Raw genomic sequence first — 18,422 nt, 5'->3', positions numbered from 1 at the left:
AATACCATAAACATAAAATTTCATTTCCAAATATTTAAGGAAGTTACATTCATGAGTTTGGTGGTATAAAAATCTCTTATATCTTTCTGATCTGCTTAAAGACACAAAATAAAATGAAAACTCTCATGCCTTTTTAATGGATAATGCATGGGTGTTTGGCATGACGATGCTTTGTTTCCAAAGCTTTGAAAATTGATCAGTGAGGTTTTAAGTAATAGGAAGTTGAGTAATAACTAAAGAACCAAAGATGCGAATATTTCAAGCAACCGTGATAAAACAAAGTCGGTCTATGTCATGAAAAATGAGAGCATGCATCTTCTACTAAAAAATACCACACAAAATGAAAACGGAGATGGAAGAGGCCAAGAGGGAAAATAAATAATATATATGGAGCATTCTATATATACATTAGCTATCTTATATAATACTTATTTTAATTTCTAGACCTACTCTTTCACACTCTTGCTCAGGTTGAGTTTCACACGTCAAGGAATATTGTGAGATCTTGTTGGTAAAAAGATTGACTAAGATTGCATGCCCTTACTTAAATAGATCAATTTCATAGTGCAAGAAAACTATCCCACTACACTTTTTTTCTTTGATTCTTTGGTGACCAAACGACAAAGGGTTCTCCTATAAGCCTTGTTACACACTTACACATGTGTTTAATTTACGTATATTTGGATTTTCATTAAACTCCATGCGTTAAAATTTTGTTTCTTTATTTGTGTGTTAAACATATACATATATAACGCCTTTTCAAGTAAGTACCTAATTAAGACTATTTAGGTCCATATATGTGAAATAACCACATTTAAAGAAAAAATTGTGTTACAATATGAAAGGAGGTTAGCGGTCATATAGAATTATATATAGCCTTTTAATATACACAATAGCAGTGGTTAAAAATCTTTAATTTGTTAAAAATCTCAGCGTTCGAGCCTGACACTTTCGAATCGCATGCTATATGTTTGTAGGAAACTTGTGTTTACACATTAAACACATATTCATCTAGATAAAATAGGAAAATAATGAATATGGATGAGTGATATGATAGATGATGAATATATGAAAACATAAAAAATAAACAAATAGAAATGAAATGAAAGAAAAAGTGAAATGCAATAATTGCCTAAAACTCAAGTTTGTAACAAAGAAAGCAATCTTTTATATCCCCTTTAAATTGCATGTATAATGAATGTAAATTACTTTGGCTGGATCTAAGAGTTGTTTTTAAATTTTCTTTTTGGCTACTATATGAAGATTAAGTGAAGCAATATATTGTAGCAAATTAGAACCTGTTTTTTTTTCTAGATTCCACAACGTGCTAGCACTCCCAACAGAACCAACTAATATTCTAACTAATAGGAATTAACTAAATAAAAAATGCGACATTTAAAAAAAATCAAAAGAAAAACAAGAGGACAAGATTTCATTTTTCATATAAAGAATAGAATTTGAGAATCTAATTACAACAATATAATGGAAAGGAATGGAATATGAGTTAGATCTATACATGTTAGTTGTTACATTCAATTTCACATCACATGGGAACAGAAATTAACTACATCTACTTATGTCTCAATTGTCTCCCTTCTAAGATCTCTACTTCACATCCTTGAGATCATGGCACAGACTTGTAGACTTACCTAAGCTTCAGTCAAATGGTGATATTCCCCCCACGTGCAATAGCCAATTGTTGAAGATTAGAATTCATCTATTCATGTGATTTTCAGCACCAATTCTATAATAAAATCATATATAGTTCTCAAAGCATGCGTTTCTCATAGTATGCTTTATGATCCTTCTATCTCTCCTATTACCAATATATCTAGAGTTTCCAAGTTGACTTAAATTTCTTCAGTTTTCTTCATTTTGTGTTTTAGTTTTTTACCAAGTTTGAATCTCATTATAAAACTACTACTCCAAAAGGAAAAACAGAATTGTAAAGATAATGAGACTTGCAGTCAAGTTACCTAGTGAAATTGATATTGTTGAGAAGTCTTATATTGACTAAAAATATGATTAAATAAGTATTTATAAAGAGTAGAACAATTCTTAACCTGAAACTAGCTTTTCAGATAGAATTAATCCAACCCAAATTCTAAATACCAAGTAGTTTATGCTAGCCATTCCTGCAGTCCGAATGCATTGTTCTTTACAAAATGAAGACATATCATGCATCAATATAGAAATTGTATAAAAATAAAAATCATAACAATGTTTATGCAAAAAGCATATGAAAAAAAGTTGTAGAAAATATCACTAAAAGTATATGAATGTAATGGCATCTCCCTTTTCCATAAAGAGGATAAAAAGAAATTAAGATATGATCCCTGATATATATGCTCAAGTGATACATTCTACTCTGATGATGAGAAAATAAATCTTGATTATTCCTACAGCAAATGATGAATAGGAAATTAACAATTAACTGGACCTAAACAAAGTATGTGACATTTTCACTGGAAATGGATCCATGGCTCATTGTGCTTTTAGGTGGAGTGTAAAGAGAAGAAGCTGAAGATGAAGACAATGATGAAAGGACCACAGAAGGTGAAGGTAGTGGTCTTGGTGGTGGAGGAGGAGCAGGTGATGGAGGAGGATGAGGTTGAGAAAGACTTTGTGATGAGTTTGGTGCAGGCATTGATGCTGCTTCAACAACAGATGAAACTAAAGCAGCATGATGAGAAGAAATCAGAGAAGCAGCTTCTCTGTATTTGTATTTTAGTATCTCAGCTCTCACTGCATGTAGCTCTGCTTGCAATGATTGAACTTGTTGCTGCAAAGCTGAAATTGCACCCATGCATCCATACACTGGATCTCTCAACCTCAAGTTTGCTTCATAAACCATGCTATTTGCTGCATCAGCTCTTTGCCCTTCAGGTACCTCCTAGATATAGCATCAAAATTTGAAAAATAATAATAATCAACAGTTGCTCTCATAAGAGTAGTTATTAGTCCTATTGAAGAAATAAAAGAGTAACTACTAATAGCATGTTTTAAAACCCTTGTAAAATTGATTCTGAAATCAAAATCAATTATGGGAAGAAACTTTTTCAAGTAGCTTCTAGGTTTCGGAATTAATGCTCATGAAAAGGAAGCTACTCCCATAAGCTTCTCACTAGAATTGATTCGAACAACCCAGCTTCAGAAAGAAGCATGTTTGGATTAGTTTCTATTTCATCAACAAACTACTCACATAAACATATTTTGATTCTGACTTTAAAATCAACTGTAGAAGGATTTTAAAACCTGCACTAATTTTAAGTCGGGAGCTAGCTAAGTACTAACCATTAGCATCTTGGAAACATTGCTTGCACCAAACACTTTGTGAACAGCTGCAAACTTCTGGGGCTCATGAGGTGAGAAATAAGGGGAGAAAGGGCATTCTTCAGCACACCTTCTTCTCAGAAGCTTGCATGCAGCACAAGGGGTTACTGTGTTCAAGGTTGTCCCTGAAGCTGGACCATAAAAATGTCTCCTTCCCATTTGAGAAGCTGCTTCTCCTTCTGATTTGGCCTTCGCTATCTCATCTAATCTTTCTTTGGCAAAACACAAAACACCATGTTAAGCAAACATCCTTAGCAGTTAGCACTAGGTCTGTACAGACAAATAATGCATGTTTTGACATTTGGATGCTCAGATCATCATGCCCTTGGTAGTTGGCACCATCAGAAGAAATACATAGTGAAAATCTACCATGTTTCAGATGGTAAGAGAGGAGCTAGAAAAAGTTAAACTGAGAATATATATTTACCTGTCTCTGGAGATCCAAACATGCCTCTTGATTGTCTTGATCTAAGTGGTGGGTTGAGAGAGGAGAAAAGTTTGTTTCAGACAGATACAAACAAGGTCTAAAAAGCAGGGAAACAAGTCCTTAAAAGGCCAGGTAATTAGGAAAAGCAGGTCAATGGTCTATTAAAAGAAAGAGAAGAAAAAGATAGAACTATTAGAAAAAAATTCAGATATTATTTAGATTCTTTAAAATACTTTTTTGATATGATAAAGTAACGCAAGACTATTTAGTTTGAGCTGAAAATATTTACATTTTTGTGAGATTAGCTTCTCAGTTTGTAAGAATTTTTTCAATAGACTCCCATATGAAATATATGAAATAAGCATGTATCTCTTGAAATTACATGTTAATTTTTTATAACAATGTTGAATTACAAGAAAAATAGGGGAAAACAAGAAAATAAAAAACAAAAGGGTTAGGTTGTAATGGAGAGAGGACTCTTTGTCAATAGCTTGCACACGTGTTAGCCTTTATGGAGAACTGACAATTGACTTTAGAAAACAAACAAGAGGCATCATTGTCAGACTATTCAGCAGCTGAGTTTTCTTAGAATATTATTGGAGAAATTGCTATGGGCTGCAAAGTGGTATGCCTCACTTCATTGGATGCCTTGTATTTGTCTCACAAGTTTTGACACAAGTTGTGATCATGTATGCTATGTTATGTATGAGGAACCAATTAGATTAGAGGGTTGCAATTCTTAACGATCTTTGGCTATTTTCTCCATTTTAAGGGCAGATGAGAAACAGTGCAAGATATATAATTTCAGTGGACAAATAATGATATACTATGAAGATGAACTGCAACAGCTCTCTAAGAATATTTCACGGACACAACATCACCTCACCTCATCCCACCCACATGTGCACGGTGGTGGAGCCAGAAATTTAAGTTTTTTTTTTTTTAAATCAGAAATTTAAGTTTTTCTTTTTTGACAAAAAATCAGAAATTTAAGTTGAGGGGCCAAACATGGAGTTCTACCACACTATCCAATTTTCTTTAGGCCGAATAACATAAAAACCAATTGGATAAGCAAGGAATTGTAAAAAAAAAAAAAAAAAAAAACAAGAAAACTATCATGCTTAAAAGGCCCAGTCACCATAAAAAAAAAACGATCTGCTTCCAAGATCCCATTGAACATGGAAAAAAAAATGGTGTGTTAACGGCAGGCAGAGGTTTCGTGAATACCATTTTTTTTTGCCACTAAACTTTTAGATTTTAAAATTACATGCTAATGTATATGTGGGGTAAATTGTCATTTTGGTCATTGAAAGTGTTAGGCGTGGTAAAATTAAAACTTTAGTACTTTTTCCATACTGTTAAATAATTTTAAGAGTAGATATACAAACTCATTTTAATTTGATTGTGAAAATATAGATTCCACGAGGTCTTACATTTATATTCAAATATTTTCAAGTTGAAAATAACAAACAGTAAATGGGGCCTGTGCTCTATGTTCAGGTAACATCACAGAAACAACATTGCATCTTTTTCTCCACTACAAATTTCCTGGGGTCTATGGTGTGGCATTATTCAGCGGGAAGGTATCATGTGGGTTGCACCAGGCACATTACAAGCTCTCTTGGAGGAATGGGGGAATTTAGTAGAAAAAACTGATCCCCTACTCTGGAAACTTATCTCGTATTCGCTGATATGGTCAATTTGGTTAGGCCGTAACAATGCTGTTTTTAGGGAGAAGACTTTTGAATCACAAGAGGTGTGGGATATGCATATATTAAGAATCATTTGGTGGATAAAAGGCTCTTGGAAAGAATGTCCATATAGCATGGAACAATTCTCAAATAATTTCTACACTGTAAAGGTATCAAAGGGATGCTCGGGAATAAGGACAGCAATCTGGGCTCCGCCAGCCATAGGCATTTTGAAGGTTAATGTTGATGGGGCGTCTCAAGGTAACCCTGGCCCGAGCGGGATTGGTGGCGTGGTTCGAGACTCTAAGAATTGTGTACTTGGCTTCTTCTCCTTGAACATAGGCTACGGGTGGGCATTTGAAGCTGAAATCAAAGCTATTCTTAAGGCTTTGATTTTTTGCCAAAGTTTCATGCTAAGGAATATCATAATCGAAAGTGATTCTAATCTTTCAGTGGGCTGGGTAAATTCAAGGAAGACTCGACCATGGAAGTTACTTAACGATTTGAATCATATTGATCTTCTTGTTCAAGAAGTCAATTGCTTGAGTGTGGTTCACATATTTAGGGAAGCCAATACTGAAGCTGATACTCTGGCCAAAGCAGGGTGCGGGAGATCGAATGCGTTGTGGTGGTGCTCTGAAAACCGTTAAGGTATTCCATTAAGACCCGGTCTCACAGTGGTCGTGTAGTTTTTCGTTCTCGTTCTGAGGATGGGAGGCGGTTCCTGCGCTGCGGGTGGTCTTGGATAACTCTGTCACACCTTGTGCTCTCTTTCTTTTTATGTTATTGCTATTTATCTATCTTTCCTTGTTGTTAGGTTTCGTTGGAACTCTATCTTTGAATGTATCCTTTGGCTTTGCCTTTTTTCCTTTCAATATTATTCATCTTTCAAAAAAAAAGAAAAAAAAAGAAAATAACAAACAGTATAATTTTATAATTTCTTTCATATGTTTAAATGTATGTATATATATAGGAAATTTTGACGACAATTGGAATAAACGAACATATATAGCTTATATTTTTTATGCTTAAGTTTTTCGATGAGAAAGCAAAATTATTGAGTCGCTAAATTCAAGGTTTCTAAGCATCCAATCAGCATAACAATCTCACAATATAGATTAATTCAGCTTCTAAATGAATAAATTGTTGGAATAACAAGTCCTTTACACATGAGAGAGAGAGAGAGAGATAGGGGGAGGGAGAGGGAGAGGAAGGAGGGAGGGAGGGAGGGAAGGAGGGGAGAGAGAAAGGGAGGGATGAGAGAGAGAGTGAGAGAGAGAGAGAGAGAGCAGAACTATAAGTTCAAAAACACTTAAATTGGTACACCTAAAAGTTCATTTGGTTTTCTTTATTTATTTATTGATTTACTGATCTATATTTGTTTTACAGGAAATATGATAGTCTATTGTTACTAAAAGATTCTCTTTATTTGGCGTGAACAGGCTAGAAGATCTACTTGCTTACATTGTTAGGCAAACAACAACCAAGTTACGGGAAATGAGGTTTTGCTGGTGCAAATAATTGCTGGTAGAAACGGCTCTAAAGGAGGAAGATTTTCAATTAAATTATATAAATGAAATATTGTTTGTATATGAGCGTATTGTGTAACGCCCCGATTTCTCGGACGTCACGAAAAACCAAAAATCATGATTTTCACAAAGAATTTTCGCCGTCCATTTATTAATCTTCATTAAATGACAAAGATCCAATTATTACGAAAGTTCTCAGCGTTAAATATAAATCAAATAAACAAACGTGCGAGTAAGGAAAACGAACGATTGATATAAATCCAATAACTGAAATAATGTACGGTGGCCACACCCATGTGTGTAAACAAAACCACCCTAGTAATCTGACAAAATTGTTTACATTTGAAAATCAACTACAAGTACTTCAAAGTAAAATAAAAGCTCCAAAAATAAAACAGCGCTCTCAACCCAATCAAGGCCACTCGTTGCAGTCTGCATCTTCTCTGGCCCACATGTTGGAAGGCTCCGGCGTCTCCTCTCCTGGCTTCGGAAGCTCAACTTTCATGTCCAGGTTCCACTGCCTCAATGCCTCCAAGCTCCACCCAAACCCTAATGGTACGGGATCCATGAGTCCCTGATTCAGCTCTTGCTCGGGTGGTGCAATGGGGCTCACCGGCTCCTCCTTCGGCACCAAAAGTCCCTCTGTCGGATTCCGGTACTCGGAAGTCACTGAAGGCTCGCTCCCCTCGCCTGACTCGTAGCCTGGCCCCTCACTAGGGTCCGACTCCGAACCGCTGAGAAAATCCATCCCTAAGGGGAGTCCAAAACGGAAGGGTGCGTGAGGAAACCGAATCTTCCCTCTGATAGGCTGAGTCTCAACAATCTGCCCAGCTTGGTCTCTTTTGAAGATGGTCGCGCCGCCGACGTACACGTTCTTCTCCTGGCGGTAGTCGACACCCCAGGCCGTGTCCTCATCAAAACTATGGAGATAAATCTCCCAGTCCTGATCCACTAGCTCCTTCCGGATCACCATCTGTTGGCGTTAAGCGCCCAAACAACAAATAGCAAATAGAGAGGGTCAACTTCTGACTCTCAAATATCTCTAGTCTCTAGCATGTTATAGACAATATAATATCATCATTAATCAACAGAACATAACTAAAAGGTTAATCACATAGCCTAAGTTTCAGTTAGTCTATGCGTCCTCACTTTTCACACAACCACCTTTCACCTTGGATCCAACACCATTCGTCCAGCAGACGAACAACACCATGAGCAAAGCTCACAACATCATGGCGTTCCTTGGAACGACCACAGCACACCATGGGTCAGACACCCACAAGTCATAACATCACGGTTCAAACCGCATTCACCCTCGCGTGCAAGTTATCCGTTTTGTCTCTAACGGAACCACTGTTCTCATGGTTCATAGTCTTAACCAGACCTATGTTCCACTAATCATAATTTACTTGCATGCGAGTAAATATCATAAAATCCTAGTCTCATGTTACTACTTCAAGTAAATAGACAGGCATTTTATCTCATGTTATTGAAATTAAATAACATCATGCATAATTTCACTTAGCAAATAAGGCATACTTGAACTAGCATACATCAACTAACTAGTTCTATAGCATACTAAGAATTTATCATATTAACTTAGTAATAAATCATACATCATATCATCACTTAGCATAATATTGAATACTAATACTAAGCATGTTATCAACCACACTCGCATACAACTTCACATGCAGGAAAGCAGTAAGACTTCTCTAGACGGAAGTGCCCTCACCTTGGCTACGCTTTCCACGCGAGATCGAGTACGTTCGATCTAACCTTTCCGTGCGCGAACCTGCACGGACCAACAAACTAGGGTTAGAATTTGAAGGAAAAAGGAGCATCATTTCCCCCCTTCAAATATTCGAACCCCATCCCCTAAAACCAAACAATATTTCATCTTCTTCTTGTAAACAAGAAGAAAAAATACTTGAGTTCACTACTTCCCGAAGGAAGCAGAGCTTAGTTACTATAGGAATTATTTCTTATAGAGGTCAAGAAGAACTCTGGAGAGGGAGAGATAGAGACTCACAAAAATTTGGAGAGCTCTGAGTTGTGATTTTCCCTTCACTAGAGACTCCTATTTATAGTGGAGGATGTGGAGGTAAAAATACGATAAAACCCTTAATTTTAGCCCAAGCCCAAGGGCAAAAATAAAATTTTAATTAATTTTTATTCAAATTAATTACTTTTCCACTAAGCAAGTAACAAACTCCCCTAAATTCCCTCTAACAACCTTGGCCGTCCCCCCCCTTCTAGTTTGTTAGGATATTTGGTTTTTTTTTTTTTTTTTTTTATTATTAAAACACTAAACACATGGAAATAATTTTCAAATTTGAAAAACCAAACCATTATCCTAACAAAGTTTCGGCCACTCCCTAGAAGAAAATATATCTTCAATTCTTTTTTTTTCTTTTCTTATTTCCAAAATAACATTAAATCCAATTAAAAAAAATTATTTAAATAAAAACTCCAAAACACTTTATATTTACTTAACAAATAAATAAGTAAATCTCCTCCTCCAATATAATAGATATAAGTCTCGAAAATTCCCTTTTATGCATATTCTATGCACTACTCGAATTTCATGCATGTGCATGCATGCATATCGACTACTCGCGCCTTACGTAATAATTAATTACGTAATAAATTACTATACAGCCGATATAGTAACAATTTATCAGTAATTTCTCCTTACCGAATAAAACATCGTACTTTATATTATTCTTCAATAATACAAAACATAAATAAATCACCGGGTCTTACAATACTCCCCCCCTTAAAATAGTTTCGACCTCGAAACTTAAGGGTCTACAAACAACTCGGGATGTGATTCCCGCATTTTATCCTCTAATTCCCAAGTCGCATCGCCCGTAGCTTGATTCCATACAACCTTCACTAAGGATACTTCCTTGTTCCTCAAGCGTTTGGTGCTTTTGTCGACGATCTTGATGGGCGGCATCTCCATCGTTAGATCATCCTTCAGCTGAATATCATCAGGTTCAATCACATGAGAATCGTCAGCCATATACTTCCGAAGTTGCGACACATGCAGCACATCATGTATGTTGGATAGGAACAGCGGTAAGGCAATCCTATACGCCACGGGTCCAACACGCTCCGTAATTTGGTACGGTCCGATAAACTTTGGAGTAAGCTTCTTTGACTTGATCGCCCTTCCGACACCTGTCATCGGGGTAACCCGCAGGAAGACATGATCTCCAGCTTGAAACTCCAACTCCTTCCTGCGATTGTCAGCATAACTTTTCTGACGACTCTGCGAAACCCTCATCTTCTCTTGGATTTGCTTCACCTCTTCTGTGGTTTGCTGAACTAATTCAGGCCCAACAATCAAGTTCTCCCCATCTTGATGCCAGCACAAGGGTGTACGGCACCTCCGACCATACAACGCTTCATAAGGCGCCATCCCTATACTTGCATGAAAACTGTTGTTGTAAGTGAACTCGATCAATGGCAACATCTCATCCCAGCTGCCTTTGTGATCCAGTACACAAGCTCTTAGCAAATCCTCCAAGGATTGGATGGTCCTCTCGGTTTGCCCATCCGTCTGTGGATGATAAGCGGAACTCAATTTCAACCTGGTTCCCAAAGCCCGCTGCAAAGCTTCCCAGAAACGCGAGGTAAACCTCGGGTCTCTGTCCGACACAATGCTAGATGGCACACCGTGCAAGCGTACAATCTCAGCAATGTATATCTCCGCCAACCTCTCTACCTTGTAGTTCAGATTGATTGGCACGAAGTGAGCAGTCTTCGTCAATCGATCAACTACAACCCAAATTGCATCGAACTTCCTTCGTGTAAGCGGCAACGCCGTCACGAAGTCCATGGAAATGCTATCCCATTTCCACTCCGGGACATCCAATGACTGCAGCTTTCCTGCTGGTTTCTGATGTTCCACCTTCGCCTTCTGACACGTCAAACATGTCGACACATACTCAGCTACTTGTTTCTTCATCCCAGGCCACCAAAAATGAAGTTTTAAGTCTTGATACATTTTCGTCATTCCCAGATGAATACTCAATCTACTCTTATGACCCTCATCCAAAATAAACTTCCTCAAAATATCTTGACAAAGAGTCAAACACTTAATCTCAAGTATCACGGCAATGATACTAATCGCAGACATTCTCACAGCCAAACAAACATCTTAGCAAACAAGTCTACCCAATCTCACCGCGAAGTTTTGAAAACATCTTTATCAAAAACAAAAACACCAACGAGTTCGGAAACTCGTAAGCCTAAAACCCTTAGTGCTCTGGTTTCTCAACCGGAGCTCTGATACCACAATGTAACGCCCCGATTTCTCGGACGTCACGAAAAACCAAAAATCATGATTTTCACAAAGAATTTTCGCCGTCCATTTATTAATCTTCATTAAATGACAAAGATCCAATTATTACGAAAGTTCTCAGCGTTAAATATAAATCAAATAAACAAACGTGCGAGTAAGGAAAACGAACGATTGATATAAATCCAATAACTGAAATAATGTACGGTGGCCACACCCATGTGTGTAAACAAAACCACCCTAGTAATCTGACAAAATTGTTTACATTTGAAAATCAACTACAAGTACTTCAAAGTAAAATAAAAGCTCCAAAAATAAAACAGCGCTCTCAACCCAATCAAGGCCACTCGTTGCAGTCTGCATCTTCTCTGGCCCACATGTTGGAAGGCTCCGGCGTCTCCTCTCCTGGCTTCGGAAGCTCAACTTTCATGTCCAGGTTCCACTGCCTCAATGCCTCCAAGCTCCACCCAAACCCTAATGGTACGGGATCCATGAGTCCCTGATTCAGCTCTTGCTCGGGTGGTGCAATGGGGCTCACCGGCTCCTCCTTCGGCACCAAAAGTCCCTCTGTCGGATTCCGGTACTCGGAAGTCACTGAAGGCTCGCTCCCCTCGCCTGACTCGTAGCCTGGCCCCTCACTAGGGTCCGACTCCGAACCGCTGAGAAAATCCATCCCTAAGGGGAGTCCAAAACGGAAGGGTGCGTGAGGAAACCGAATCTTCCCTCTGATAGGCTGAGTCTCAACAATCTGCCCAGCTTGGTCTCTTTTGAAGATGGTCGCGCCGCCGACGTACACGTTCTTCTCCTGGCGGTAGTCGACACCCCAGGCCGTGTCCTCATCAAAACTATGGAGATAAATCTCCCAGTCCTGATCCACTAGCTCCTTCCGGATCACCATCTGTTGGCGTTAAGCGCCCAAACAACAAATAGCAAATAGAGAGGGTCAACTTCTGACTCTCAAATATCTCTAGTCTCTAGCATGTTATAGACAATATAATATCATCATTAATCAACAGAACATAACTAAAAGGTTAATCACATAGCCTAAGTTTCAGTTAGTCTATGCGTCCTCACTTTTCACACAACCACCTTTCACCTTGGATCCAACACCATTCGTCCAGCAGACGAACAACACCATGAGCAAAGCTCACAACATCATGGCGTTCCTTGGAACGACCACAGCACACCATGGGCCAGACACCCACAAGTCATAACATCACGGTTCAAACCGCATTCACCCTCGCGTGCAAGTTATCCGTTTTGTCTCTAACGGAACCACTGTTCTCATGGTTCATAGTCTTAACCAGACCTATGTTCCACTAATCATAATTTACTTGCATGCGAGTAAATATCATAAAATCCTAGTCTCATGTTACTACTTCAAGTAAATAGACAGGCATTTTATCTCATGTTATTGAAATTAAATAACATCATGCATAATTTCACTTAGCAAATAAGGCATACTTGAACTAGCATACATCAACTAACTAGTTCTATAGCATACTAAGAATTTATCATATTAACTTAGTAATAAATCATACATCATATCATCACTTAGCATAATATTGAATACTAATACTAAGCATGTTATCAACCACACTCGCATACAACTTCACATGCAGGAAAGCAGTAAGACTTCTCTAGACGGAAGTGCCCTCACCTTGGCTACGCTTTCCACGCGAGATCGAGTACGTTCGATCTAACCTTTCCGTGCGCGAACCTGCACGGACCAACAAACTAGGGTTAGAATTTGAAGGAAAAAGGAGCATCATTTCCCCCCTTCAAATATTCGAACCCCATCCCCTAAAACCAAACAATATTTCATCTTCTTCTTGTAAACAAGAAGAAAAAATACTTGAGTTCACTACTTCCCGAAGGAAGCAGAGCTTAGTTACTATAGGAATTATTTCTTATAGAGGTCAAGAAGAACTCTGGAGAGGGAGAGATAGAGACTCACAAAAATTTGGAGAGCTCTGAGTTGTGATTTTCCCTTCACTAGAGACTCCTATTTATAGTGGAGGATGTGGAGGTAAAAATACGATAAAACCCTTAATTTTAGCCCAAGCCCAAGGGCAAAAATAAAATTTTAATTAATTTTTATTCAAATTAATTACTTTTCCACTAAGCAAGTAACAAACTCCCCTAAATTCCCTCTAACAACCTTGGCCGTCCCCCCCCTTCTAGTTTGTTAGGATATTTGGTTTTTTTTTTTTTTTTTTATTATTAAAACACTAAACACATGGAAATAATTTTCAAATTTGAAAAACCAAACCATTATCCTAACAAAGTTTCGGCCACTCCCTAGAAGAAAATATATCTTCAATTCTTTTTTTTTCTTTTCTTATTTCCAAAATAACATTAAATCCAATTAAAAAAAATTATTTAAATAAAAACTCCAAAACACTTTATATTTACTTAACAAATAAATAAGTAAATCTCCTCCTCCAATATAATAGATATAAGTCTCGAAAATTCCCTTTTATGCATATTCTATGCACTACTCGAATTTCATGCATGTGCATGCATGCATATCGACTACTCGCGCCTTACGTAATAATTAATTACGTAATAAATTACTATACAGCCGATATAGTAACAATTTATCAGTAATTTCTCCTTACCGAATAAAACATCGTACTTTATATTATTCTTCAATAATACAAAACATAAATAAATCACCGGGTCTTACATATTGATACATTAATCAGCTGGTAAAATATTTATGCTAACTGAAATACTAATAAATATTTATGCTAACTGAAATACATTGTTGGAGTCATGAACGAATTAATTCCGTGAAAAAATTCTCCAACCAGAAGTCAATTATTGAAATTTTGCAGTTGTGTTTTTTATTTTTTTTGGTGGTTAACAATTAGATAGATTGGATTTAAAATCCAACAATTTTGTATGCTTCACTGGAATGCGATGTTTTTCCACCAGAGATATCTATTGCGATTTTTAGTTAAATGTTCTTGCTTTTTGATAAATATATTATAGTATTTTATATAAGAGAATTATTATTGCATCCTTTGATTTTTTTATTTATTTAGAGTTTAGGAAATCACAATTATATAGTGTAAAAAATATATAATTTAATATGTAATTCAAATTTTCTATCATCTTATTTGGAAAAATGAAAAACGAAAATAAAAGGATAAAAAAAATCATACAAATTATTGTATTATTATATCATAAACAAATTTAAAAAAATATTATTATTAGATTTTTTTGTCATTCATACAAAATATATAATTCTATATATTAAAAGAAAATTATTATATACTTGGAAATATGTCCCCCGTGCATCGACACGGGTATACATACTAGTTATATATATAAAGTGTACTAATTGCCCCCACTAAACTTTTAGATTTTAAAATTACATGCTAATGTATATGTGGGGTAAATTGTCACTTTGGTCCTTGAAAGTGTTAGGCGTTGTCACATTCGCCTCTGGACTAATTTTATCCATCATGCGGTCCTCAAAAGTGGCTGACGGCCTTCACTTTAGTCCTTGACGTTGAAAAACACAAATGGATGTTACCACTAGAGGTGACATGGAATTTCTTTTCCACCATGGGTTGCCTATGTGGAAATGAACGTTTTTGGTCCTTCAAATTAGTCCCTGATTACCATTATATGAAGATGAACCCTGACACTTGGGGGAAAATCGCAAATTCAGCAACCTTGAATCTTTGAAGCTTCCTTGTTCCAATCTTGAAATTTCCTCCATCAATCTTCGTCGCCACTGAAAGGGAGATGAGTGGGAGTTCTAGGTCTCGAGTTCAACAAAGGTCATCGAAAAAACACATGGGTAGTTCAAGCTCGGCCATGAACGATGGAGTACCCCATTGCAAGTGCGGTGAAGAAGCAATGGTTAGGGTTTCAAGAAATGATGCCAACTCAGGGAAACTCTTCTATAGTTGCTATCTACCAAAGGCAAGTAAATGATTTCTGGGATGTTTGATTTTTTTGCATATGTATGAGTAATTTATAATTTCTGGGTTGTTTGGGTTTATTTGTACATGGTCATTTGTCTAACTGCAATTTCTTTCGTTGGGTTGAAGATGAAAATGAAGTTGTATCAAATGCCCAAAATTGTATGCAGAATGAAGAAGTTCTGAGGGTGTTGAATGAAATTTCCCTGAAGAATCAAGTGTTGGTTCAGGACGTGGTGCTTATGAAGGAAGCTATTTTGAAGAAAAATGAGATGGTGATTGAACAAATTAGCTACATGAATGCAGTTATGTGCAAGAACAATGAGCTTGATGCTCGACAAGGTCAATTGATGAGAAGTTATGTCATAGTGATGGGTTTGCTTGTGTTTGTAATGATGATTGTGAAGTTGTGTCATTTCATGTAATGTGGGGGTTAATTAGGTTAGTTATGTGCAACAACAATGCAGGGATTGTGTAGTTTTTGGAGTGATGAATGTATGGTCATGTTTGGTTATCAATGAAATGCATAATTGATGCTTTTGTCATACATTTTGTCATGCTTTTGAGACTGAAAAAAATTCCAAAGCTCATTTTCTCATAATCTACTTCTTCATTCATAATATAGTTTCAATACATAATCAAGGCATATTCAACTGAGCATACATCATTCCTTGAATCACAAGTTCAAGTTCATAAAAAAACTACTAAGACTACTAAATAGAATGTCATCAACTAGTAACTATGAAATAACTTAAATAGTGTACGATAATGTCATGAAAAAGTTATTAAGGCTACTAAATAGAATGTCATCAGCCAGTACATAGCATTAAAAGTGGTGAAACAAAAAAAGTCATAGGCTGCTGCATCACAAAAAAGAGTAGTCTCCAAGAATCTTATTCTTCATTCTCATCAATTGTCCTCTGAGGTATTGGATACATAGAAGGTGTTGGGGTGAATGTCATTTGTCCTCCAGGATAGACATCTGTCACTGGCCCTGGTGGTTGTGAACTTCTTGCTTGGAATTGTGGTTGGACTGATGGAGGAGTTGAGGAAGATGCTTCCATTGATTGCCTGGGTGGCCTAAACATTGGTCCTCTAATTGGAGGTGGCCTATAACCTCCTCTTGCAGCAGCTGGAGCACAAGGAGTAGGCCTACAAACAGTTCCAGCAGGCCTGCTTGTAGTGAAAGTAGGTAGAGGGCTGCTTCCTATTGGTCTATTAGGCCAAATAACAAACCCAGTTGGAGGTCTATTTCCAGTGAATGCAGGCAAAGGTGCAGCAGCAGAAGCTATAGTAGAAGGTCTATTTCTAGTGAATGTAGGCAGAGGTGCAGCAACAGGCCTGTTGGAATTTCTTCCAGATCTAGAAGCTGTTGGAGGTGCAGTTGACAAGGTGGTAGATGCAGGAGCAACAGAGGTGCAGTTTCAGTTGGCAAGGTGGTAGTTGCAGGAGCTACCACAGTAGGAGTTCCCTGTCAATTCAAATAAGTTTTAATTAGTTCATTTACACCAAAACTTTAATAAGTATAAAAATTAATGTAAAGGGAATTGATTTACCTATAGTGACTCTTGGGACTGAGGAGTGTCACTTGTGGGGGCATTCTGAGATAGACAACCTTAGTTTGCTTAGTTTGCTCAGGTAGGGGTGGAACCCAATTCCTTGGCCTCAATGGTACACCATGATAGTGGCAACCTCTGGAATTGTGATTGGTTAGCCCACACCGAGTGCATGTTATTAGAGGATATGACCTCCTGATTCTTGTGCCAGCAACAGGTTCCTCATTACCATCCCTCCTCCTGTTCCTTTTCGGGCTACCAGGTTTCCTCTTGTTCACCTTTGGTGGAATTGGCCTCACATAATCTGTTTGTTCCCAAAATTCTTGACTTGCAGGGGGCGAACACAAAACTCATAAGTGCTCTTGTATGCTCCCATTGTCAACCAAGCATGGAAATAGTCCTCATCATGATCATTCTTCTAGGAAATTGCAGCACATGCTTACAAGGCATGCCAGTCAACTGCCAGAACCTACAAGTGCAGGTGTGTCTTGTATGTCAAACTCACATCCACCCTTCCATCCCAACTCTGAACCTCATACCTTTCCTCAACACCATCCCATGTCCACACAGCTGCCCACCCGTTATTTTCCCCTCTCTGAAGTAGGCCTTGGTCCATGCTTCTTTTGGCCACTTGTTGAGATATGCCCGTGCTTGTGCATTCTTTGTTCTAATTATGTTCATCTTTGCAGTGAAATTTTCAACTGTCCTTTCCCTAGCACAATTCCACACAACATTCTTCATCTCCTTGTCCTTCCATTGTCTTGTAAAATTTCTCCACAGATGCATTGCACAGTATTCGTGTCTCACCCCAGGCATAACGTCCTGCATAGCTGGGATGAGACCCTGCACCAAGCAAGGTTACACAATGTCAAATTAAAAATAAGTTTGTACTTAATGTCAAATTAGTCCTTGTAAGTTATATATACTATCAAATTAGTCCTTAGGAAATGTCATAAGAGTAGGGTACTGGGTATATCACAATCTGCATGTCTGAGATAAAAGTCCAACCATGCTGCCTGTAATCTCCCAAATCTGCATGGAGTAGCTCCAGAAACCATTTCCAATTGTCTTTATTTTCCACATTCACAACTGCATAAGCTACCACATACAGATGGTTGTTGGCATCCTGACCTACTACTGAAAGTAGTTGCTTGTTGGTTCCTCTGCAAGTGCACAAAATCTACTCGGTTTTAAATTATCGAACCACGAGGATTGTTGTAAGACCTTATTTTTATGATATTATTATTTACCTTGAATAAATAATGAAGTGTGACTTGTTAGTGATTTTCTTGGTTTTCGCATGTGAAAGTTGCATGAAATGTGTGAAATATTATTATTTTTGAAAATAATACTCCCTCCGTTCCAAAATGTAGGTATTTTTAGGTTGTGCACATTGTTTAAGAGCTCATTAATTGATAATTTTTTTGATTAAAATACCCCTATTTAAAGTTGTCTTATATTAAGGAGAGAGAAATGTTATTATTGATTAAGTGGATAGTAAGAGTTGTGATAGGTGAAAATTGAAGGTGGTAATTTAGAGATACAATATTAAATGAGGGTATATAAGGAAGAAAGAGAGAAAAAATGCATTGGTTTTTCAAAACAACTTATATTTTGGAATATGGTATAAATTCTAATA

At 37.3% G+C, this 18,422-nt stretch overlaps 3 protein-coding genes across 5 annotated transcripts; all 3 read right to left on the bottom strand.

The window, feature by feature from the left end:
* Positions 1-2,180: 2,180 nt before the first annotated feature.
* LOC130733888 (LOB domain-containing protein 13-like) lies at positions 2,181-3,910 on the bottom strand. Of its 2 annotated transcripts, none has more exons than XM_057586172.1 (3): positions 3,761-3,910; positions 3,295-3,545; positions 2,181-2,893 (listed from the first exon to the last, which is right to left on the bottom strand). In XM_057586172.1, exons 1-3 carry the CDS (start codon positions 3,780-3,782, stop codon positions 2,441-2,443), a joined length of 726 nt encoding a protein of 241 aa, XP_057442155.1. In that variant the 5' UTR covers positions 3,783-3,910; the 3' UTR covers positions 2,181-2,440. The 2 variants fall into 2 exon arrangements, with proteins under 2 accessions (XP_057442155.1, XP_057442156.1); XM_057586173.1 differs by having other exon boundaries at positions 3,295-3,541.
* A 3,303-nt stretch (positions 3,911-7,213) lies between these two features.
* Positions 7,214-9,265, bottom strand: LOC130731658 (uncharacterized). 2 transcript variants are annotated; one of them, XR_009016773.1, is made up of 3 exons: positions 9,013-9,265; positions 8,716-8,775; positions 7,214-7,953 (listed from the first exon to the last, which is right to left on the bottom strand). XR_009016773.1 is itself a non-coding variant. In XM_057583923.1 (2 exons), the coding sequence occupies exon 2, from the start codon at positions 7,951-7,953 to the stop codon at positions 7,393-7,395; it is 561 nt and encodes a 186-aa protein (XP_057439906.1). In that variant the 5' UTR covers positions 8,716-8,955; the 3' UTR covers positions 7,214-7,392. The 2 variants fall into 2 exon arrangements, 1 of the variants encoding a protein (XP_057439906.1); XM_057583923.1 differs by lacking the exon at positions 9,013-9,265 and having other exon boundaries at positions 8,716-8,955.
* Positions 9,266-11,447: 2,182 nt separating this feature from the next.
* On the bottom strand, positions 11,448-13,189 carry LOC130731657 (uncharacterized). Its single transcript, XM_057583922.1, has 2 exons — positions 12,950-13,189; positions 11,448-12,187 (listed from the first exon to the last, which is right to left on the bottom strand). The coding sequence occupies exon 2, from the start codon at positions 12,185-12,187 to the stop codon at positions 11,627-11,629; it is 561 nt and encodes a 186-aa protein (XP_057439905.1). The 5' UTR covers positions 12,950-13,189; the 3' UTR covers positions 11,448-11,626.
* Positions 13,190-18,422: the final 5,233 nt, after the last annotated feature.

This window comes from Lotus japonicus, chromosome 1 (assembly GCF_012489685.1).
Source record: "Lotus japonicus ecotype B-129 chromosome 1, LjGifu_v1.2".
Classification (NCBI taxonomy): domain Eukaryota; kingdom Viridiplantae; phylum Streptophyta; class Magnoliopsida; order Fabales; family Fabaceae; genus Lotus; species Lotus japonicus.
Note: the sequence above shows the minus strand (reverse complement) of the source record. Positions and strands in the feature narration are given on the sequence as shown.

Bases quoted from the DNA above. Each gene is read 5' to 3' on its own strand.
- LOC130731657 (XM_057583922.1), bottom strand. From the start codon at position 12,187: ATGGTGATCCGGAAGGAGCTAGTGGATCAGGACTGGGAGATTTATCTC.
- LOC130731658 (XM_057583923.1), bottom strand. From the start codon at position 7,953: ATGGTGATCCGGAAGGAGCTAGTGGATCAGGACTGGGAGATTTATCTC.
- LOC130733888 (XM_057586172.1), bottom strand. From the start codon at position 3,782: ATGTTTGGATCTCCAGAGACAG. The intron at 3,546-3,760 runs GTAAATATATAT...GTTTTGCCAAAG, and splicing joins GTTTGGATCTCCAGAGACAG to AAAGATTAGATGAGATAGCG. The intron at 2,894-3,294 runs GTTAGTACTTAG...TGCTATATCTAG, and splicing joins ATGTTTCCAAGATGCTAATG to GAGGTACCTGAAGGGCAAAG.